The 24,240-nt window shown below is 43.0% G+C and overlaps 1 protein-coding gene across 1 annotated transcript in view; it reads left to right on the top strand.

Moving 5' to 3' along the window:
* The window catches only part of FBP2 (fructose-bisphosphatase 2), a 38,615-nt gene that overhangs the window by 11,562 nt on the left and 2,813 nt on the right, over positions 1-24,240 (top strand). Inside the window, exons 4-6 of the mRNA XM_003938168.4 lie at positions 7,936-8,076; positions 12,081-12,218; positions 23,064-23,183. Of these exons, the coding sequence (XP_003938217.1) occupies positions 7,936-8,076; positions 12,081-12,218; positions 23,064-23,183 (399 nt within the window). The remainder of the gene's footprint in view (positions 1-7,935; positions 8,077-12,080; positions 12,219-23,063; positions 23,184-24,240) is intronic.

Consider the following 24,240-nt stretch of genomic DNA (forward strand, 5'->3'; position numbering starts at 1 on the left):
AGGTGCAGGTTGCAGTGAGCTGAGACCACACCCCTGCACTGCACCCTCAGTGACAGAGCAAGATTCCCTCTCAAACAAACAAACAAACAATCCGTAGCAACCAAAGAGAACAATAAGCAGAGTGCGTTTTCTGTGTATTAGGAAGTTGACTAAAGCATGCTGTTACAGAGTCTTGAGAGAGGGAATCTATGGCAGAAACATGAGTATTTAAGGACTGTATAGTTCGGGTTGTATTGTGAGAATAATCTGCTACGTATATAACTCTCAGCCTTAATTAATGCACAAGGGTTGCCTCGGGCTGTAGTTAGGATATCCAAAGCCATGTGATTTAAAGACACTGTGGGATTAAGACATAGTGCTGGTTTGCTTTTGTGGGTCTTGTGGGGCTGAGGATATGTTTGGGGAGTTATTTGGGAAGTATGTACAGCATTTAGCTTTAATTATACTGCAAGGTCCCCACTGTGAGTCATATCTGGGGTTCCTGTGGGGCTTAATGACAGGTTGGCCAAATAGACATATTTAACAGGCTGGGCATGGTGGCTCATGCCTGTAATCCCAGCACTTTGGGAGGCCAAGGTGGGCAGATCACCTGAGGTCCAGAGTCCGAGAACAGCCTGGCTAAAATGGTGAAACCCAGCTCTACTAAAAATACAAAAAAAATTAGTGAGGAGTGGTGGCATGTGCCTGTGGTCCCAGATACTCAGCTGAGACATGAGAATCGCTTGAACCTGGAGATGGAAGTTGCCGTGAACTTATGCGCACCACTGCACTCCAAGCTGGGCAACAGAGCAAGACTCTCTCAAAACAAACACACAAACCAACTACATCTATGTGTGTGTATATATATATATACACATACATATTTGACAGATTATAGGAGGAGCTATGAATATTTATGAAGATGGTCCTGACTACGTGTATTGAACAAACATGCATGTATGACCCACGTTTATTTTGGGGCGGAGACTTAACATTTAAATGTGTTACATTTAGGCCCTATAGATCAAAAGGTCTTTCTAAGACATAAATGCACACAGCGTGTGCTTTCTGTAAACTGGCCAAACCTACCCCATTTTGGTGGTCTTTTATTAAGAGAGGGACTGAAATTAGTCTCTTGTCTCATTACAGCTGTGGTCTTGGCTGGCGGAACAAGGGGTTGGAGGTGCGTTAGTCAGCTCATCTTGAGGCCACTTCTTGTTTGGCTACTAGAGAAAAAGAAAAACCGATGGCAGTTGGGACATGGTTTCCTCTTCAAGTGCAGGAGTGGATGACCACCAACAGTCTATTTTGTCAGTCTTAGGATTTTCAGTTGTGCCTAATTCCAAAAACTGGGGGAAGGTATAGGGAAGCATGCTTGACCCCTGCTTCCTGCTATGGCCTGAACTAGTTTTTCAGTTCTTTTGGGGATTTCCTTTGGCCAAGAGGCAGGTCCATTCAGTCTGTTGAGGGGCTTAGGATTTTATTTTAGTCTATATTCTTCTTTTCTTTTTTTTGTCAAGGTGTGCCAGAGGCAGTATTGATGGCCAAGCTTTTATTCTGTCCCATGTGGATGCTGGGGTGGTGGGGTTACCTGCCGCAGGTCCATCACATCCCTCGATGGGACCCCTATGGCCAAGGGACTTAGAGTCAAAAGACTGAAAGCCAGTTAAATTGTTCCAGGTTAGATGGGAATGGAGGTGGGCAGGCACTCATTAACCTTAAAACCCCTTTTAAGCAATGTAAGAGCCAAAACCAAAAGCCAAAAGGCAAGGTTACCAAATTGACTTATCTACAGATCTGTACATCGAGCTACTGCAAGCTTGGCTAGTAGCACTTAGCTGCACAAAACGCAAGCATTTTGTTCAGCTGTTGAAGCCTCTGTGTGTTCGTCCTGGATTTGAAGTCTCTGAATTAATTTGATCCCACAATTCTAGCCCTTACTATCTCAGGTGATCACTTCTTCCAGGATATTCCTTAGGCCTGGAGGAATTGAACCATTTCAATTCTGGAAGTAAAAGAAAATATGAAGAATTAGTAATATTTTAAAGAAATGGATCATAAGCCCAGTCTAGTTCTGAGAATGATGGAAGAGGAAGCTTATAGGTAGCTAAGGATTTTAATTATTTAGTATTAAGGTATAGAATAAATCATATTACTTTAGATAGACACAAAATTAATAAATTAATCTTACCGGTTTTGAATACAAGGCTGTCCTTGTGTCTCATTAAATCAGTTGACTTGATTGTCACCTTTGCCTGGATCCAGAGACAAAGCTTTGGTTGCCCTCAGTTTGGTCTCAGATACTGGCAGGAGTCGATACCTTCTTTAGATAAAATATGGGCACCCAGGAGTCAAAGCCTTGTAACTTAACTACATGACCATTAGTTAGTTAGTAGTACCTGATAAGGACCTTTTTAAGGGACTGGAGGTAGTGATAGTAGAGTCTTTGACCTGACTAAAGCTGTAAAATGATTTTAAAACCTTGCAGTGATTAATTTTTATAGCTTTGATAAACGCCAGCAGAAAGTCAGAAACTTAATTTAGGATTCAATTTTGAAAATGTCAAAGATGCTAAAAGGCTCAAACAATTGAACAGAACTGTAGGTCGTTGTAAAACAACAGTTACCCATTTAACCAGCGTGATAATTGAAAGATTTAAAAGGCATTCCAGGCTGGGCACGGTGGCTCACACCTGTAATCCCAGCACTTTGGGAGGCTGTGGCAGGTGAATCACTTGAGGCCAGGAGTTCAAGACCAGCCTGGCCAACATGGCAAAACACTGTCTCTACTAAAAATATGAAAAATTAGCTGTGTGTGTTGGCCCAGGAACTTGGGAGGCTGAGGCATGAGAATCACTTGAACCCAGGAGGCAGAGGTTGCAGTGAGCCAAGATTGTGCCAATGTACTCCAGCCTGGGCAACAGAGCAAGACTCTGTTGTGTATGTATCAATTAAATAAATACATACACAAATAAAAGACAATACAGGTTATACAGATGTACAAACCTTAACCCTTTTAGAGCTCTTTCTAAGCCATTAAAACCTGATAAAGACAACACAGAAATTATTTTGATAAAATGTAATTTTTTTTTTTTTTGGACAGTGTCTTGAACTGTTGCCCAGGCTGGAGTGCAGTGGTGCGATCTCAGCTCACTGCAACCTCCACTTCCTGGGTTTAAGCTATTCTCCTGCCTCAGCCTTCCAAGTAGCTGGGATTACAGGTGCCCACCACCATGCCCAGCTAATTTTTTCTAATTTTTATTAGAGGTGGAGTTTCACCATGTTGGCCAGGCTTGTCTCAAGCTGCTGATCTCATGATTCACCCACCTTGGCTTCCCAAAGTGCTGGGATTACAGGTGTGAGCCACTGTGCCTGGTCAAAATTATTTTTAAAATAAGAATACAATTTATAGAACTATATAGTAATTAGCATTTATTTCTACTAACTTTAAATTTTAGTAGAAACTTAGTAAGCAAGAAGTCCTGAATTGTTTGTCAGATGTTAGCATTTTATAGATGAAGTCATTTCACAATTTTAGAACCATGTTTTCACATATTTTTATTGTAAATTACTCCCATAATTTATTGTAATTTTTTAAAAATTGGAAGTATTGTGATTTTTTTTAAATTGGAAAATAACACAATGGGGGCTTTTGGGGGGCACTAGGGGAGGGACAGTGGTGGATAGGGCGTTGGGGAGGGATAACATGAGGAGAAATGCCAGATATAGGTGACAGAGATGGAGGCAGCAAACCACATTGCCATGTACGTACCTATGCAACAATCGTGCATGTTCTGCACGTATACCCCAGAACCCAAAGTGCAATAAAATATATTTAAAAACATTGTTTTAAGTACTTTAAATTAAATAATAAATGCTTGTTGAATGTCTCACCCAGACATTATTTAAATAATAAATTTATTATTTAAAATAATTTTTAAAAATTTAAATACACAAAAAATTTACTTACAAGCATTTATTGCATTTATGTGTATTTAATTTTTTAATCCCTGAGTTTTATCTAGATTCTTTTTGAAAACAGATATACAAAGTTAGTTACTATTTAAAGTTATTTCCCTGTTAACCACTTTTAAAGTCTGAACATTAGGTGAACACCTAAGTAAGAACCTCAGAGTTAAATACATGGGCATTTTGCCAATAACTCAGAGGATTCACTTGCTTTCATTGAACTAACAATCCTAATTTAGTCTTATTTGCCAAAAAAATTATACAAGATTACTCTGTGTTTGGCTGGGTCATAGTCTTACAGTCTTTGTGCCAAACCCTGACACTTGTAACATTTAGCAGAGGCAAATATAAAATTTATTTGCTTAGATACAAGTGTATGCTGATGATTCTCAAGGCATTTTTATTTTTATTTTACTAATAACTTTTTTTTTTGAGACGGAGTCTCACATTGTTGCCCCGGTTGGAGTACAATGGCATGATCTCAGCTCACTGCAACTTCTGCCTCTCAGGTTCAAATGATTCTCCTGCCTCAGCCTCCAAAGTAGCCGGGATTCCAGGTAACTGCCACTATGCCTGGCTAATTTTTTTTTTTTGTATTTTTAGTAGAGACAGGGTTTTTCTATGTTGGCCAGGCTGGTCTTGAACGCCTGACCTTGTGATCCATCCACCTCAGCCCCCCCAAAGTGCTGGGATTACAGGTGTGAGCCACAGCGCCTGGCCTATTTTACCAGTAATTTTTGAAGCCAGTTTTATTTATCAAAGATTCTTGTGAACTTGGAAAGCATTTGGACTTAATTTATGAGTACTTATTTAATAAGCCAATTTGGTAGCATGCTAGACATGACACAGAACATAACTATACCATGTAAATTACATAAACATATCTAAACATGTGTACATCCATACGCAAAGAAAGATCTAAGAGCTCTATCTCAGAGCTCTAGACACGAGACAGCATCACAAACTCACTGACCTATAAAAGACAGCCGGCTTCAAGTTATTTTTCTGACCGAATCAGAGGCTGTTCACGTGGCTAACTTTGTTAGCCCTGATAGCTAATCCAAGGAAAGCTGTCAACCCAAATTCTGGGTAAAGCAGTCTTTATGGTAGTTTGGGATTTTTTCTTTTTAAATCTCCTTTACCCCCTTTTTTCTCTTTGGTTTCAAATGAGTTTTCAATGTCTATATTCTATTTATACCATAAATACTGAGTCTCACCTTAGCACCGGCAGCTTAATAACAGCAAATGTAAAGCAGGCAGAAAATAGAGGAAGACAGAGCGCTAAAGAAGACTCTACTTAGGGCCGGGCGCGGTGGCTCACGCCTGTAATCCCAGCACTTTGGGAGGCCGAGGCGGGTGGATCACGAGGTCAAGAGATCGAGACCATCCCGGTCAACATGGTGAAACCCCGTCTCTACTAAAAATACAAAAAATTAGCTGGGCATGGTGGCACGTGCCTGTAATCCCAGCTACTCAGGAGGCTGAGGCAGGAGAATTGCCTGAACCCAGGAGGCGGAGGTTGCGGTGAGCCGAGATCGTGCCATTGCACTCCAGCCTGGGTAACAAGAGCGAAACTCCGTCTCAAAAAAAAAAAAAAAAAAGTATTTTTTAGAAAGATTAGAAGAAAGGAAGGAGGACACATGCCCTGGGAGAGCGAGCAGGAAGGGCGGCGGTGCCTCCGGACAGACCCTTGAGAGGAGGAGACGCTACCATCTGCCTCTTTACCTCGAACCTGTCATGGTGCCTGCACACCTTTGTGTTAAATCAGTGTTTCTTGACTTTGTTTTCATTATGGTTCCCCTTGGAAGCTTTTTAGAACATTTTTTCCTCACCATATGCCCCCAAGAAATTGTTTTAATCTGTTTATTGCGGTATGTATATTAGTGCTCTCTACATAAAAAGTTTGAGGGTGTTTTTGGTTTTGCCCACAAAGAACCAATGTGGACCCCCAAAATGCAGCGGATAAATGGATCGGTTAAGAGACTCAGCAACCAAGGAAGCCTGGGTCAGGGGAACCCGAGCTGTGAGCCAAACCAAGGACATTTATGGCTTTATAACTAAAAAAAACCCAAAAGAAACAAAGAATCAACTGTTCCCACCACCTTATTTTATAGAGGAGAAAACTCAGACCCCAAGACTCCTGTGGGCCTCCCCACAAAGGCAGGGTGGAGGGGAGACGCTGCCTCTGACTCCCAGGCCAGGGCTCTTTTGGTGACACCCTGGGCCCCTGGCAGGAGTCCTAGGGCATGGAAGTTGCAGGGATCCTGGAGTTTTCACTTTTCTTTTCTTTTCTTTTCTTTTTTGACAAAGTCAAATATACAACTTATAAAATATTTAATGGTGAAAGAGTGAATGCTTATCCTGTAAGATCAGTAACAAGGCAAGGATGCCCTCACTCACCAGGATTACCCAACATACATGTAGTCCTGACAGTCGTAGCTGGCACAATATGGCAAGAAAGATGATAAAAGGCATACAGATTGGAAAGCAGGTAACAACACTGTCCTTGCAGATGCCGTGATGGTCTATGTAGAAAATCCCGAGAACTACAAACGAAAACCCAAATCACATCCAAGAACTAGTGAGTTTAGCAAGGATACAAGATCAAGATTCAAAATCAACTGGATTTCTATGTATTAGTAATAAAGTAATTCATAGTTATAATTCCTTTTTTAAAGATGTGCTATTTGCAATCACTCAAAAAATGGAACAGTATAAATCTAAAAAATGTATATGGGATTCTTATGCTGAAAACCACTACATGTCTGCATGTATATATATGTGTGTGCATAAACTCACATGCTGTATGTGTGTGCATGTGTGTGTGTGTGTGTGTGTGTGTGTATGTGTGTATGTGTAAGTGGATGAAATGCAGTGACCATGGGCCAGGGCCAGGCTGTGCTAGGTGGTAGAAAACAGACATAAACAAGCCGGAGTTGGTACTTGTCACCAGGTTGCTCACAGTCTACCTGGTGGCAGGTATCACATACTTGGTACATGGGCAAGTCAGACACTAAACCCATGAATGAAAATGTGTTGGGAGCTTCAGTGAAGCAGGTCTGAGTGCTCATGGCGTCTAGCACTGGAAAACCAGACCATGAGGTCAGAACATGGTGGCAGGAACATTCGAGTTTACAAGGCTTCTGCATTTACATCACCACAATGCTCTACTCCAGTTCTAGATTTCTGGAGGAGAGGCTCACATCGGGCTGGTTTGAATCACAAATCTATGAATCTATCCTTGACCCCATCAAATACGTGTGCATGTGTGTGTTTGTGCATGTGTGTGGTGGGAGGTGGGACAACTCAGTACAAATGTAGCAGCTGAGAGTCCCCATTTGGGATAAGAGGGTGAGGAAGAATCATTTTGCACTGGTTGGATGCACCAGGGGCTACAGAAGTACCAGAAGGAGCACCAACATTTAGGGAATCCGAGGAAGAGGAGCTGCGAAGAGAAGGAAGTGAGAAGGAGCATCCACAGAGCCAGAGAGAAAGCCAGTCAGGGCTTCCTGCTGTTGAGTGACTCGTGCAGCTGAGGCAGCTGCAGTGGATTGTTATCTCAGGCGGTTTTGTTCTTGGGGTTCTCCCTCTGAACCGTGGAGGTGATGGTGCTGTCTCCTCAAAGTGTGCAGAGTGAGACCCTGCACGCTCCACTCCGTGACCGGAGTTGAGAATTGTGGCTTGGGAGTGTGGCTTATGATGAAGAGGGGCTATGGTTTTAGCATCGGGGAGTGCTTTTCTTGGCAGGCTACAGACACATGCGCGTGGAAAACAGGAAGGGAGAAGTCCAAGGATGGCCTTTGCCATGGCTCAGCTAGAACTGTTGGCAGCATGGCCACTCATGTCCCCGTGTAGATTTACAGCAGTCTACAATTCTAGGAATGGTGCTTCCTTTGGTGGTTCGAGGAGATCTGAAGACCAGGCCCCTTGCAAAGTGTTCTCTCGGAAACAACAATAACACACAGCATTTCTCTCCTCTCTTCCGCAGACCTCGGAGGATGAGCCTTCTGAAAAGGATGCCCTGCAGCCTGGCCGCAATATTGTGGCTGCAGGTTACGCGCTGTATGGTAGCGCAACCCTGGTGGCTCTTTCCACGGGGCAAGGTGTGGACCTCTTCATGCTTGACCCGGTAGGTACAGAATATCACAACATCTGTGCCTGGGCCTCTGTGGTTTCATGCTAGTCCCTGGGATGATATTCTGGTTATTCCTAATGTTTGTGTTGGGGACCAGGGAGCCGGAGAGCCTAGTTTGGGGAGCCCACACCATCATCAGAAACCATGAAGGGCCTCTGTCCCAATGAGGGCACCGGGGGTAGGAGTGTCCTGCAGAGCCAGTTGCATCAACTCAGACCCTGTCCTTAAGGAGTTCATTCTCCAAAAATGCACCCACTCTCTTTGGCTTTTGAGAGCTCCATGATTTGAGAATCACAGTGCTGTAAATTTCTGGCAGAAGCATGAGGTCTTTAGAGCAGCACTGTCCAGTAGAATGCTCTGCCGGTTGCCTTGCCTGTCACTTGTGAAATGCTTTGCCAAGTACACTGAGGTCTTGTGAAAACTCAGATGCTGTTGACCAAAGAACGCTTCAAAAACTCTTTTGTTCACTTAGACAAAAGGTGAGTATTTGAATTTTTGACTGACAGATGTTTATTGAGCATCCACTATGTCTCAAAGCACCTCTCCAGAGAGTGGAGAAAGAGCATTGATGGAACACATATGCCAGCCCTCGTAGAGTTCACATGTTAGTGCCTGTGTGTGGAAAGAGGGGTTTGCAAAATCTCCGAATGGCACAGAGTTAACTCACAAAACAGAGTTTACAGTATGGAAACCCAGAAACGTTTCAAACAGAATCTCTGCACCTTGTACCCATTAGACCGAGACCCATTGCTGTGTAAGTTTGCTAATGCCTCAATTTCCTTTTATGTTCAAAGAAGCTGGGAACCCCTGAGAAATTCTAAGGCTTACAAACATGACTCTCAGACAATAAAGCGTCCTTTCTAAAATTGTAAAAACAGCTAAGAGCTAGATAATTCTTCATAAGTGGTAGGAATGTAAGTGGAATTCCTATGGAGTTTACATCTATTATCTATTAATGCATTTAAATGTCACAGTGGCCCTATGAGGTATGTCCTATTATTATTCCTATTTTCAGATGGGGAAAGTGAGGTGTAGAGAGCATAACTTGCCCAGGGTCAAGTGATTGGTGTCAGGAGTTACGCTCTGGCAGTCTGTGGTATAACTACTCCACCACACTGAATTTCCAACACAATTGCTCTTCAGTACAAGCAAAGGAACATCCTGAGCAGTTCTAAAGGCAATGGCAGGTGCTTTGACTCGGGGAACGAACTCAGGGGTTCCCAGGCACAGACAGAGCCTCTGCTTCCTGCCCTCAAACATGACAGCAGGGCCCAGTCTGGACATTTGTGGACACCAGAGCTTGGCAACATGACAGAAAGAGACGAACAATATCATAATCTTTCCTGGTCTCTGTGTATTATTAGCCTGAAACCCCTTTGGATCACATCACCCTACTAAAAAGGACATTTGAGCAGAGACCCAGTGCACACCGCTTAGTGCTTGTTTGACGCCCAGCGGACGTAGCTGGTGGCAGTTGTCACAGAAACGCCGTGGAGGGCGGCCAGCAGCTTATGAAGGCAGCATTCCCTGGTGGGTCAAACCAAGCCTGTGAGTTCTGTGGGTCTACAGGGCTGGTGATTTGATTTTGTCAGAACACACATACTCTTCAGGTACAGAGAGACCACCTCCTGTTAACCAGCTCCGCATTGTGGATAAAGCTCATTGTCAAGGCATCATTCAAATGGGGGCTGTTGTTTCTCAGTGACAAGGATCTGGTGTCTGATGATGGGGAACAGAGGGTATGAGAACCCACATTTAAAATCAGCGGTTGTTGGTGACCATACAATCAGACCAAAGAACACATTTTCCAAGTTAATACAATTGTGGAAACAACATTCCCAGGACCCGAGAGCCCAGCCCAGGAGTGAATCAACGCGAGACGTTTTCACCCACGGATGCAGAATGAGCTCCTCTGTTCAGGTGGTGAGTGAGTGCCACTGTTCAGAAGACAATTGTGCATCTCCACAGGCTTTGCTGAAAGGCAAGAGCATAATTGATCCTGGCTCAGTTAAGCGAAAGGAGTCACTGCGTTGAAGGGAAAGTTCAGGACCGTGGCTGGGAACGGGCAGGGCTAGAGGAGCAGGAAGCAGGAAGCACAGCAGTGGCCTCACCACCTGGCCCGTCCGGCCTGGACGCCACCCCCGGTGCCACGCCTCTCACTCGGGTTTCAAATCCCAGGGAGGGGCATCTCATTTTCTAGCTAAGGCACATGCCTGACCTTGCCCTACAAGGAGCCCAGATATGAGCCTTCCTAGACTGGCATCCAATGAGTAGAGTTAATTCTTCAAAGGAAGCCAGGGCACTTTTCAGGAGTAGAAATCAGCACTGGCCTGTTCCAAAGCAGCGAGTTAAAGCTCATGAGCAAAAGACCACCTGCGCACCTGTGATGATAAGAGTTAGATTCAGCAGGCACTGCAGAGGAACCATGGGGTGTTGCATGAGGGAGTTGAGATGGGCTTATTGTAGCACCGGGGTTTTGCTTGGTGACTCTGAAGAGGATTTGAGGAAGAGAGAGTCGATCTGGATTGAATATTGTCTGTAAGTGGGTGCAATTATGACTAGTTACCTTAATAACATTTATCTAGGAGGAAGGGAGATTGAAGTCCTTGATACAGAAGCACTTGTCACTGGTGTTAGGCAGGAGAGGATTGTTTGGCTGTTTCTGTTGTTGAGTCTCCTTGTCACTGTCTTGTTTTCGACAGTGTCACCTCTCATAGCAACACCTCTGCTATGTGGAGTCATTCTGTGGCCATGCTTCTTTATATTCCAGTAATGGCTCTGACGTTTCTTAGGAAACTTCTGGCCTAGCCGCCCAGTGTGAGCTGTCATTGTGGAGTTTTTCACTTTCTCAACATTTTTGACATTCATCAAAGTGGATCTGAAGGCTCTGAATTTCCTCCTAGGGACTTAGACAGACACCAGCATTTAAGGCGGTAACTGCCACAAGCTGATCACATTTTTAGCAACTGATATCACCAGAACTAGATAAAGGGGTAGTTGAGAGCTTCCCTGAAGGTGTTGACCACGGTGGCTACAGGGGGACTGGAAAGGGACTGGGGATGGTTTTATTTATTTATTTATTTATTTTTGAGACGGCGTTTCGCTCTTGTTACCCAGGCTGGAGTGCAATGGCGCGATCTCGGCTCACCACAACCTCCGCCTCCTGGGTTCAGGCAATTCTCCTGCCTCAGCCTCCTGAGTAGCTGGGATTACAGGCACGCGCCACCATGCCCAGCTAATTTTTTGTATTTTTAGTAGAGACGGGGTGTAACCATGTTGACCAGGATGGTCTCGATCTCTTGACCTCGTGATCCACCCACCTCGGCCTCCCAAAGTGCTGGGATTACAGGCGTGAGCCACTGCGCCCGGCCCGTGGGATGGTTTTATTAATATGACTGAGGATTCCTTCAGATTTTTACCAACATTTTCCTTATGCCGAGTGAACACAGTTTCTGATGAAAAGGCCTTCCTCTTCTCCCAGATAAGAGTGGGATACCAGAAAGTGTGAATGGTTTCTACCATTGATCAGTAACATAAACAAAATAACTGTACTGCAAATTAATGATCCAAATGCATCCCTCATATGCAATGTAACTTCTTCCTCTCACTGTTGATGGATGGTCTTCCTGAAAACATTAATCTATGGGTGAGAACTTGGGAGATACACACAGTCAGGCTGCTCATAAATGAGGAACCTCGCTGACAGTAGAAAGTGAAAAGGAAAAGAAAGAAGACCATGGGCTTCGTCCCTTTCGATTGTCTTCCTGCTCGCTACATTACTGCTTGAGCTTCCTGTGTGGACTTCATAGGACCCCTGTTCTTCCTACCAGTCGTGAAAACACCACAGGGCAGGCTCAGAGTGACCACAGCCAAGCCCTGGCTCTGCCAGCGGATCCCCGTCTTCTCCTGCTGTGATTGTGGGGATTGTGGGGATCATGCAGTTGGCTTCTCTTTCCTGGCTTCTCTCTTTTTCCTGGTGTCTCTCTTCGTGTTGCTAGGCTCTTGGTGAATTTATCCTGGTGGAAAAAGACGTGAAGATTAAGAAGAAAGGAAAGATTTACAGCCTGAATGAGGGCTATGCCAAGTATTTTGATGCGGCCACCACTGCGTATTTGCAGAAAAAGAAATTCCCCGAGGTGAGTGGAGGAAGCCAGCGGGGTGGCAGAGACAATGCTGTCCCCATGGGGTCCCGTTTGGGTGGTGGCTTCAGAGGTTTTGCTGAAAGAGGTTGGTGCCACTGTTGATGGCTGTGGTCAGTATGAAGATGGTGGACTCTGCCTTTCTTCCTACGAATTCAGTATTGTATATAGCTGAGATTTACCTTCTAAGGTAGTACTTATCTTTACATGTGAGTTTTTCCAGGATGCATTCTCTATAAAGAAGGCAGGAATCACACTTACAAAATTCAAAGCTGAGGCCAGATCCTCTCTTAAGTCATCTGTTTAATCTAAGCTCCAAGCTACAGATTCACTCACTCAGTTGCATTTGCTTATAGAAGAGATAATTACAGGAGAAGACTTCAAAAAGTTCATGGAAAAATGAAATTAAAAGAGACTAAAAACATAAAATATAATCTTTTTTTTTTTTTTTTTTTTTTGAGGCGGAGTTTCGCTCGTTACCCAGGCTGGAGTGCAATGGTGAGATCTCAGCTCACCGCAACCTCCGCCTCCTGGGTTCAGGCAATTCTCCTGCCTCAGCCTCCTGAGTAGCTGGGATTATAGGCACGCACCACCATGCCCAGCTAATTTTTTGTATTTTTAGTAGAGACGGGGTTTCACCATGTTGACCAGGATGGTCTCGATCTCTCGACCTCGTGATCCACCCGCCTCGGCCTCCCAAAGTGCTGGGATTACAGGCTTGAGCCACCGCGCCCGGCCAATATAATCTTTCTTAACATAAGCTCTATCGAGTTCAGAGGCTTTCATAAGGGTTTATACCAGGCCTTAGTCCGTCTGTGAAGAACTGAGGCACTGGGAACTTAACCCTGTCAAGGCAGGCTTTTGAATGTTATTGGCTGATGAAAAATGGGTGTTCTTTAAAGGTTTTTAAAGATCAGGAAACAAAAAGAAGTTGGAAGGGGCTAAATCAGGACTGTAGTGATTTTCCCTCAAAACTCTTGCAAAATTGCCATTGTTTGATGGGAAGATGAAGCAGGAGCATTGCTGTGGTGGAGAACTCTGGTGAAGTTTCCTGGGCTTTTTCTGCTAAAACTATGGCCAACTTTCTCAGAACGCTCTCATAATAAGCAGATGTGGGCCAAAGATGTCTCTCCCCAGTGCTGTAGAAATGAATGCGTATAATTAGTCAAGGCCAAGTTGTATCCCGCACCTTCAGAGGCTCTTGCTCTCCTCCCCCAAGTTACAACCATCTGTTATCCCTCCCTCCTTCCCTCCCTCCCTCACTTCCTCCCGCCCTCCCTCCCTTATTGCCTCCCTCCCTCTCACCTATTATCATCTATCTATCTATCTATCTATCTATATCATCTATCTAATATCTATCATCTGTCATCTATCTAATATCTATCTAATATCTATCTGTCTCTATCATCTATCATCTATCTAATATCTATCATCTAATATCTATCTATCTATATCATCTATCATTTGTCATCTAATATTTATCTATCTAATATCTATCTCTATCATCTATGATCTATGTAATATCTATGATCTATCTAATATCTATCTATCTGTCATCTATCGTCTAATATCTATCTATCATCTATCATCTATATAATTATCTATCGATCTATCTATCTGTTGGTCTATCTATCTATCATCTATCTATCTAATCTATCTATCTCTATCATCTATCATCTATCTAATATCTATCATCTATAATCTAATATCTATCTCTATCATCTATGATCTATCTAATATCTATCTATCTCTATCATCTATTGTCCAATACCTATCTGTCATCTATCTAATTATCAATCTATCTATCTGTTGGTCTATCTATCTATCTAATCTATCTATCTCTATCATCTATCATCTGTCTATCATCTGTCTAATATCTATCATCTATAATCTAATATCTATATATCATCTATCATCTATCTAATTATCTATTGATCTATCTATCTGTTGGTCTGTCTATCTATCTATCTAATCTATCTATCTCTATCATCTAACTAATATCTAACATCTATAAAATATCTATCTCTCTATCTGTCATCTAATATCTGTCTATCATCTATCATCTATCATCTATCTATCATCTATCTAATATCTATCTATCTATCTATCTGTTGGTCTTTCTACCTATCTATCTATAACTGAGAGATTTTTCGCAGCTTTACTTTATAGAACAAAGGTAAGTTGAAGAGTAGAAACACCTCTCTCTGTTATGTCGAGTCCTTCTGGGCTAAAAAACCAGGAGTTTAGGAATATGGGTTCCATCCCTAGCTCCTGATCGTTCACTGTGTCTGCTGAAAGATTCTTTCTTTCTGTATTAAAATGTTTTGATTTTATGACTTAATGTTTCCCCCAAATATAAAAATTGTGTTCCTGGATAACACATCACATGGAAGACACCAAAACCCAGAAAATGTAAACAAAATCCACATGTAAGACACCCCACCCTCAAACTCACTGTGAACATCTCGATACACTTCTCTGGAGTTTGTTTTCTGCAAGTGTGCTTACACAGCTACCAAATGTGATTCAACTGGAAACAGTTTTTAAACCTGCTTTTCTATTCATTTCATGAGGATTTCCTAGTCAGCAAAAATTCTTCAGAAGCACATTGCTGTACCATAACCTAGTTAATCATTCTCAGATTGTTCCACACTTAGGCTGTGTCCAGCTTTTCATTCTGTAAATGATGCTGTAGTGAACCTCTTTGTACCTTGTCTCTGCTGACCTGAAAATTCCCTTAGAAGGCATTCCTAGACGCCTGTAATCCCAGCACTTTGGGAGGCCGAGGCAGGCGGATCACGAGATCAAGAGATCAAGACCATCCTGGCCAACATGGTGAAACCCCGTCTCTACTAAAAATACAAAAAATAGCCTGGCATGGTGGCACCTGCCTGTAGTCCCAGCTACTTGGGAGGCTGAGGCAGATCGCTTGAACCCAGGACGGGGAGGTAGCAGTGAGCAGAGATTGCGCCACTGCACTCCAGCCTGGCCACAGAGCAAGACTCCATCTCAAAAAAAAAAGATAGAAGGCATTCCTAGAATTAAGACCTTGCACGGTGGCTCATGCCCGTAATCCCAGCACTTTGGGAGGCTGAGGCGGGCAGATCACTTGAGGGTCAGGAGTTTGAGAACAGCCTGGCCAACATGGAGAAACGCTGTCTCTACTAAAAATATGAAAATTGGCCGGGCGCAGTGGCTCACGCCTGTAATCCCAGCACTTTGGGAGGCCGAGGCAGGCGGATCACGAGGTCAAGAGATCGAGACTATCCTGGCCAACATGGTGAATCCCCGTCTCTACCAAAAGTACAAAAATTAGCTGGGCATGGTGGCGCGTGCCTGTAATCCCAGCTACTCAGGAGGCTGAGGCAGGAGAATTGCCTGAACCCAGGAGGCGGAGGTTGCGGTGAGCCGAGATCACGCCATTGCACTCCAGCCTGGCGCCTGGCGACGGAACAAAACTTTGTCTCAAAAAACAAAAACAAAAACAAAAACAAAAAACCAGGAAAATTAGCTGGGTGTGGTTGGAGGGCGCCTGTAATTGCAGCTACTCGGGAGGTTGAGGCACGAAAATCACTTGAATCCCAAAAGAAGGGGAGGTTGCAGTGAACGAGATTGGGCAACAAGACACTGTGTCAAAGAAAAAAAAAAGGTATGAAGGTATTCCTAGAAGTAGGATTTCTGGTAAAACAGAATTCTGGAACTTCACTTCTTCACTTCACTGTTAAGTCAGGCCCAGGTGTTTCATCCTGGGTCCGATAAAGTGCTAAGTAACTAAAATGCAGAAGACTTGGTAAATTTTGCCTACAATGTGGTTTCACAGCTCGTAACCAGAAGACAACAGAATATAATGATATTCATTGTAATTACTATTTGGAGACGTTTCAAGGTGATAGTGAGAGTAGCTGACATTGTGCTAAGCCCTGCTCTAGTGTTTTATGTGTAAAAGCTTCTTATATCTCATAACAACTCTTGGAGGCAGGAACAGATGGGGAAGCTGAGGCACAGAGGGGTTCCATTTCTTATCCAGGGTAAGTGGCTGAGCCCGCATTCAAACCCAAGCATTTTGGCTATCAAGCCATGCCCTTAATCACAACATGAGCCTGCTTGGAAACAGTCAGGTGGGGAAGAATTCTCACTCCTACATACCAGTGGCGTGGCTCCGGGCTGCCTAACCTGGAGGGAGACAGCGCCTTCCTGCTGGCTGTGGAGTTCTGCCGGGTCCTCTTCCTGCTGTATGAGTTGCGCACCTGCTGGGTGTGGACAGGACAGAAGCCCCGCTATAGGACACCCAAGTCCGTATCCGGGAGGGAAGAGGAATACGAATCAGGCTGGTCTCAGAAATCTGCTTATTGTGGAAGGCAGGATGGAGGGAGGAAATGAATGAGAAAACACTGCCTCGGGGGTCTGGTGATTTGTTTTGCTATCATTTTCGTTTTTGACAATTGTTAGAGCATTGGGCTTGCCTAATTAGCAGTAATATTTCCTTATATTTTTCACAAACTCCACCTGTTGGTGCAGTGAGAAATGTAAACTATAAAATTGGAGTTGCTTAAAAAGATGGTGACTATGAATATGAAGGAGGTGACTAAGCATTAAAAATGTCATCATTTGGCCGGGCACGGTGGCTCAAGCCTGTAATCCCAGCACTTTGGGAAGCCAAGGTGGGTGGATCATGAGGTCAAGAGATCGAGACCATCCTGGTCAACATGGTGAAACCCCGTCTCTACCAAAAATACTAAAAATTAGCTGGGCATGGTGGCGCGTGCCTGTAATCCCAGCTACTCAGGAGGCTGAGGCAGGAGAATTGCCTGAGCCCAGGAGGCGGAGGTTGCGGTGAGCTGAGATTGCGCCATTGCACTCCAGCCTGGGTAACAAGAGCGAAACTCCGTCTCAAAAAAAAAAAAAAAGTCATCATTTTATTTACTTTTGTTTTATTTGTATATTTATTTATTTTTATTTCTAGATGGAGTTTTGCTCTTGTTGCCCAGGCTGGAGTGCAATGGTGCGATCTTGGCTCACTGCAACCTCTGTGTCCTGGGTTCAAGTGATTCTCCTGTGCCAGCTTCCCAAGTAGCTGGGATTACCCGCTCCCACCACCATGTCCAGCTAATTTTTTTGTATTTTTAGTAGAGACGGGGTTTCATCGTGCTGGCCAGGCAGTTCTCAAATGCCTGACTTCAGGTGATCCACCTGCCTCAGTCTCCCGAAGTGCTGGGATTATGGGTGTGAGCCACCACGCCGGGTCCATCATTTTATTTTCAATTGACATATAATAATTGTACGTATTTATGAGATACATAGTGATGTTTCATTATATATAATGTACAGCGATCAGATCAGTGTAATTAGCAAATCCACCATCTCAAACATTTATCATTTCTTTGTGTTGGGAACATTCAATATCCTCCTTCTAGCTCCTTGAAAATATGTCATCTATTATTATTATTTATTTATTTATTTATTTATTTATTTATTGAGACAGAGTTTTCGCTCTTGTTACCCAGGCTGGAGTGCAATGGCGCGATCTCAGCTCACCGCAACCTCCGCCTCCTGGGTTCAGGCAATTCTCCTGCCTCAGCCTCCTGAGTAGCTGGGATTACAGGCACGCGCCACCATGCCCAGCTAATTTTTTGTATTTTTAGTAGAGACGGGGTTTCACCATGTTGACCAGGATGGTTAACTATAGTCATCTTACAGTGGTTTAGAACACTAGAACATATTTTTCTGATGCAGGTATAATTTTATTTTATTTTTTAAACTTTTGTTTTAGATTCAGGATTAGTTGTGCAGGTATAAAGTAAACTCGTGTCATGGGGGTTTGTGGGTCTCCCAGGTACTAAGCCTAGTACCCAGTACTTATCTTTTCTGCTCCTCTCCCTCCTCCAACCCTCCACCCTCAAGTAGACCCAGTGTCTGCTGTTTCCCTCTTAGTGTCCATGTGTTCTCATCATTTAGCTCCTACTTATAAATGAGAACTTGTAGCATTTGGTTCCCTATTCCTGTGTTAGTTTACTTAAGATAATTAGGCCTCTAGCTCCACCCATGTTCCTGCAAAAACGCGATCTCATTCTTTTTAATGGCTGGATAGTATTCCATTGAGCATATGCAGCACGTTTTCTTCATCCAGTCTACCACTGATGGGCATTTAGGTTGATCCCGCGTCTTTGCTGTTGTGAACAGTGTTTCAGTGAACATACACGTGCATGTGTCTTTACAACAGAATGATTTGTATTCCTTTGGGTATACACCCAGTCATGGGATGGCTGTTTTTAGCTGTTTGTGAGATCACTACACTGCTTCCCACAATGGTTGAACTGATTTACCCGCCAACAATGCATTAACATTCCCTTTTTTCTGCAACCTTGCCAGCATCTGTTGTATTTTGATTTTTTAAAAATACATTTGAAATCATTCTGACTGGTATGAGATGGTATCTCATTGCGGTTTTGATTTGCATTTCTCTAATGATCAGTGATATTGAGCTTTTTTTTGAGATGGAGTCTCGCTCTGTAGCCCAGGCTGGAGTGCAGTGGCGCAATCTCAGCTCACTGCAGCCTCTGCCTCCTGGGTCCCAGTTTAAGCGATTCTCCCACCTCAGCCTCTGAAGTAGCTGGTATTATAGGCACACGCCCAGCTAATTTTTTTTTTAAATTTTTTAGTAGAGATGGGGTTTCACCATGTTGGCCAGTCTGGTCTTGAACTCCAGACCTCGTGATCCACCAGCCTCCGCCTCCCAAACTGCAGGGATTACAGGTGTGAGCCACTGCACCAGGCCAATATTGAGCTTTTCAAATATGCTTTTTGGTTTCTTTTGAAAAGTAGTTTCTTCTGTTCATGTCCTTTGCCCACTTTTAAATTTTTTTTCCTTGTATATTTAAGTTCTTTATAGGTTAGACCTTTCTCAGATGTATTGTTTGCAGAAATTTTCTCCCATTCTGCGGGATGTCTGTTTACTCTATTGACAGTTTCTTTTGCTGTGCAGAAGCTCTTCGGTTTAATTAAATCCCATTTGGCAATTTTTGCCTTGGTTGTAATTGCTTTTGGCATCTTTGTTATGAAATCTTTGCTCATGCCTACATCCAGAATGGTATTGCCTCGGTTGTCTTCCAGGGTCTTTGTAGTTGTGGGTTTCACATTAGGCCTTTAATACATCTTGAGTTAATGTTAGTATATGGTGTAAGGAAGTGGTCCAGTTTTAACCTTCTGCATACGGCTAGCTAGTCATCCCAGCCCCATTTATTGAATAGGAAGTCATTTCCCCATTGCTTATTTTTGTCAACTTTGTCAAAAACAAAGGTCAAATGGTCAAAAGTAAGTGTGTAGCCTTATTTCTGGATCCTTTATTCTGTTCCATTGGTCTATTTGTCTGTTTTTCTAGCAGTGCCATGCTGTTTTGGTTATTGTTGCCCTGCATTATAGTTTGAAGTCAAGTAATGTGATGCCACCAGCTTGGTTCTTTTTGCTTAGGAGTGTCTTGGCTAGTCTGTCTCTTTATGGTTCCATACGAATTTTAAAATAGTTTTTTCTAGTTCTGTGAAAAATGTCATTGGTAGTTTGATAGGAATAGCACTGAATCTGTAAATTGTTTTGGGTAGTATGGCCAATATTTAACAATATTGACAGTTTATATCCATGAGCATGGATTTTTTTCCATTTGTTTGTGTCATCTCTGATTTTGTTGAGCAATGTTTTGTAGTTCTCATTGTAGATATCTTTTTACCTCCCTGGCTAGCTCTATTCCTAGGTATTTTATTATTTTTGTGGCAATTCTGAAAGGGATTATGTTCCTGATTTGGCTCTTGGCCTGGCTGTTTTTGGTGTATAGGGATGCTAATGATTTTTCGTATGTTGATTTTGTATCTTGAAATTCTCCTGAAGTTGTTTATCCAAAAGGAGATTTTGGACCAATGCTATGGGCTTTTATAGACATAGAATTCATGTCATCTGCAAAGAGGGATAGTTTGACTTCCTATCTTCCTATCTGGATGCCCTTTATTTACTTCTGTTGCTTGATTGCCCTGTCCATAATTTCCAATACCATGTTAAACAGGAGTGGTGATAGAGGGCATCCTTGTCTTGTGCCAGTTTTTAAGGGAGTGCTTCCAGCTTTTGCCCATTCAGTATAATGTAGGCTGCGGGTTTGTCATAGATGGCTCTTATTATTTTGAGGTGTGTTCATTCAATATCTAGTTTGTTGAGAGTTTTTAACATGAAGCGGTATTGAATTTTATTGAAAGCCTTTTTTGCATCTATTGAAAAAATCAGGTGGCTTTTGTCCTTGGTTCATCTTATGTGATGAATCACATTTATTGATTTGTGTAAGTTGAACCAACCTTCCATCCCAGGAATAAAGCCTGCTTGATTGTCATGGATAAGCATTATAATTTGCTGATGCTATGTGTTTTAATGAGGATTTTTGTATCAATATTCATCAAGGGTATTGGCCTGAACTTTTTAGTTTTGTGTCTGCTGGGTTTTGGAATCAGGATGACGTTGGCCTTGTAGAATGAGTTGGGGAGGAGTCTTTCCTCTTCAAAGTTTTGGAACAGTTTCAGTGGAAATGGTACCAGCTCTTTTTTTGTATATCTGGTAGAATTCAACTGTGAATCTTTCTGGTCGTGGTTTTTTTTGGTTATTTTTATTACCAGGCTACTTTTACTGATATAATTTTGGAGTTTGTTATTGGTCTGTGCAGGGATTCAGTTTCTTCCTGGCTGTCTTAGTGTAACACGGCTAGCCTAACAGTTAGAACCTGAGAAATGCCATTTTGTAAAAGACAAAGCTGTTCTTAAAATAAGTTGTAATGGCTTCCCCATTCTCTTTGCAATAACTGCTGACCTTGGCTTCTATGAAAAGTGCTTGCTTCTGCTTATCAATAAATGCTGAAAAATTGCTTGCCCTGCATCCCTTCACCCTGAAACCAGGATGTGGTTTTTCAGCTTAAAAACCCCTCTCCCCCTGAACTCGGAGCCACAGGTTGGAGAGACATGAGTCCTCCGTGGTCGCTGGCAATAAATGACCCTGCAATTTGACATACTTTTGTCTTGGTGTTGACTTTTTATGCTCAGTCCAATACAACATTAGGTGAATGTATGTTTCCAGGAATTTATCCATTTCCTCTAGATTTTCTAGTTCACGTACAGAGAGGTGTTCACAGTAGTCTCTGATGGTTTGTATTTGTGCAGGGTCAGTGGTAATATTCCCTTTGTTATTTCTAGTTGAATTTATTTGGATCTTCCCTCTATTCTTCTTTATTAGTCTAGTGACCAGTCTATCTTATTAGTTTTTATTTTTTTCAAAAAACAAACTCCTAGATTCAGTGATATTTTGAATTTTTTTTTTTTTTTTTTGAGTTGGAGTCTTGCTGTGTCACCTAGACTGGAGTGCAATGGCATGATTTTGGCTCACTGCAACCTCTATCTCTCAGGTTCAAGTGATTCTCCTGCCTCAGCATCCAAGTAGCTGGAATTATAGGTATCTGCCATCATACCTAGCTATTTTCTTTTTCTTTTTAGTAGAGATGGGGTTTCACCATGTTGGCCAGGCTGGTCTTGAACTCCTGACCTCAGGCGATCCACCTTCCTTAGCCTCCCAAAGTGCTGGGAGCCATGAGCCATGTAGGCAGCAATGAATTGTGTGTGTGTGTGTGTGTGTGTGTGTGTGTGTGTGTCTCAATCTCCTTCAGTTCAGCTCTGATTTCGATTATTTCCTGTCTTTTGCTAGCTTTGGGGCTGGTTTGCTCTTACTTCTCTAGTTCTTTTTGTTGTACTGTTAGGTTGTTAATTTGAGATCTTTTTAACTTGTTGATATGGGCATTTAGTGCTATAAATTTCCATCTTAACACTGCCTTACCTGTGTCCTAGAAATTTGGTTATTTTATCTTTGTTCTCATTAGTTTCAAAAAAAATCTCTTGATTTCTGCCTTAATTTCATTATTTACCCAAAAGTCATTCAGGAGCAAGTTGTTTAATTTTTATGTAATTGTATGGTTTGAGTGATTTTCTTAATCTTCTATTTTTATTGAGCTGTGGTTTGAGAGTCGTTGGTATGAGTTCCGTCCTTTTGCATTTGCTGAGGAATGTTTTACGTCCGCTTCTGTGTTCAATTTTAGTGTATGTGCTGTATGGTGATGAAAAGATTGTATATTTTGCTGGTTTAGGGTGGAGAGTTTTATAGATGTCTGACAGATCCATTTGGTCTAGTGTTGATTTGAGGTCTTGAATATCTTTGTTAATTTTCTGCTTCAGTGATTGTTGAGGTCTCCCACTATTATTGTGTGGGAGTCAAGGTCTTTTTGAAGGTTTCTGAGGCTTGCTTTATGAATCTGGGTGCCCCTGTGTTGGGTGGATATTATTTAGGATAGTTAGTCTTCTTGTTGAATTGAGCCCTTTACCATGATGTAATGTCCTTGTCTTTTTTGAACTTTGTTGGTTTAAAGTCTGTTTTGTCTGAAATTAGGATTGCAGCCCCAGCTGTTTTCTGTTTTCTGTATGCTAGGCTTCCATCCCTTTATTTTGAGCCCATAGGTGGCACTGCATGTGGATGGGCGACTTCCTTTTCCTTTCTTTGTGTTTGTTTAGCTGCTCTTTTAAGATTGCTGCAGGATATTCTCTCGTACTTTAAGCAGTCCTACATTTAGTAAGTCCAGTAACATGACGAGGCTTGAGGAGCTCATAATGAATGAAATGCACAATTACATCATCTTTTCAATTCCTGCACTAGTGGGCAGAGGATAGGGGATCAGGAATGCAGAGGTCACATCAACTGGACTTCTGACCGCAGGCAGGTGCTGGCTAATCCTGAGAGCCACTGGATCTTATCTCTTCTCTTTCTGTCTTCTAGGATGGCAGTGCTCCCTATGGGGCCAGGTATGTGGGCTCCATGGTGGCCGACGTGCACCGCACCCTGGTCTATGGAGGAATCTTCATGTACCCAGCCAACCAGAAGAGCCCTAAGGGCAAGGTAATTCTCCCTTGTCCACTGGCTGTGCATCTGGTCAGGGAGGAGGGGGCACTCCCTCGTCTCAGGCCTGCTGTTTGGCTACTGCACTGCTCTGTAGCATGTCTGTATGGAGATGGGTAGGGGAGGAAAAATGAGCTCTATTTCCCTTGAGTCTTCAGGCCATGGGACGTTTCGAGAAGGAGAAGGCTGACAGGCTGACGTTATGTGACTGGTGATTCTCACTGGTCTTCTGCCCTCTGGCCCCACACCCACCATTCACCATGAGCCGGCTGTGTGTCTGACTTTCACAGGGTATACCTGACTTTTAGCTTCAGCACCAGCTGATTTGTGATCAAGAACCCCCACGGGGCACCTAATAAAACTTATCAACATACTTCCAAGAACAAATGCAGGTAAACATACACATGACATACACATTACATGTTGAGGGGGTTCGCTGATACTGTGAGTCCACTCATGTATCCCCTAGAGAATTTCCAGTCCCCAGAATAAGAACTTCTGCTCAGAACTCAGCAAATATATCTGGAAAGGTAGTTCTTGGAAGGTCTGATTGCAACTTGATGCAAAACTGAAAATACTTGTATTATCAATCGAGAACCTTATGATCCAGCTATCTTAAGTAGAATCTCCCATAAAAATGCATCTGAATCTTAGCCAATCGCAGAACTCATAGGTAAGTGGTGGTGAAATCAAATAAAGGCCTCTATTTTCTCTGACATACCAACAACCAGCCACACATTTTTCCGTCACGCAGAGTCGCCTTGAGATTTGAATTGTCGGAATGCTTAGATTCAAAGCCATGCTAAGAGATCTAGCCAGAGAGAAGATGTTCATAGGCTGGTGTATCAGGCGTTTCTCTTCATGTGCGTGCTTAGCCCCGGTGTATTCACCCACTGAACTCAGAACACCGGTGAGCCTGCAGCAGAGGTGCTGAAGGAAAGCAAGCTGCTATGGAGGATTATCGTACTAAGTGAGACGAGTGGGAGACGTGGAAATTCTTAGACAGAACCACTCTGGTCACGTACACAGTTACCCTTGGGGAGAACATGAAGACGGA

The sequence above is a fragment of the Saimiri boliviensis genome, chromosome 2, assembly GCF_048565385.1.
Source record: "Saimiri boliviensis isolate mSaiBol1 chromosome 2, mSaiBol1.pri, whole genome shotgun sequence".
Classification (NCBI taxonomy): domain Eukaryota; kingdom Metazoa; phylum Chordata; class Mammalia; order Primates; family Cebidae; genus Saimiri; species Saimiri boliviensis.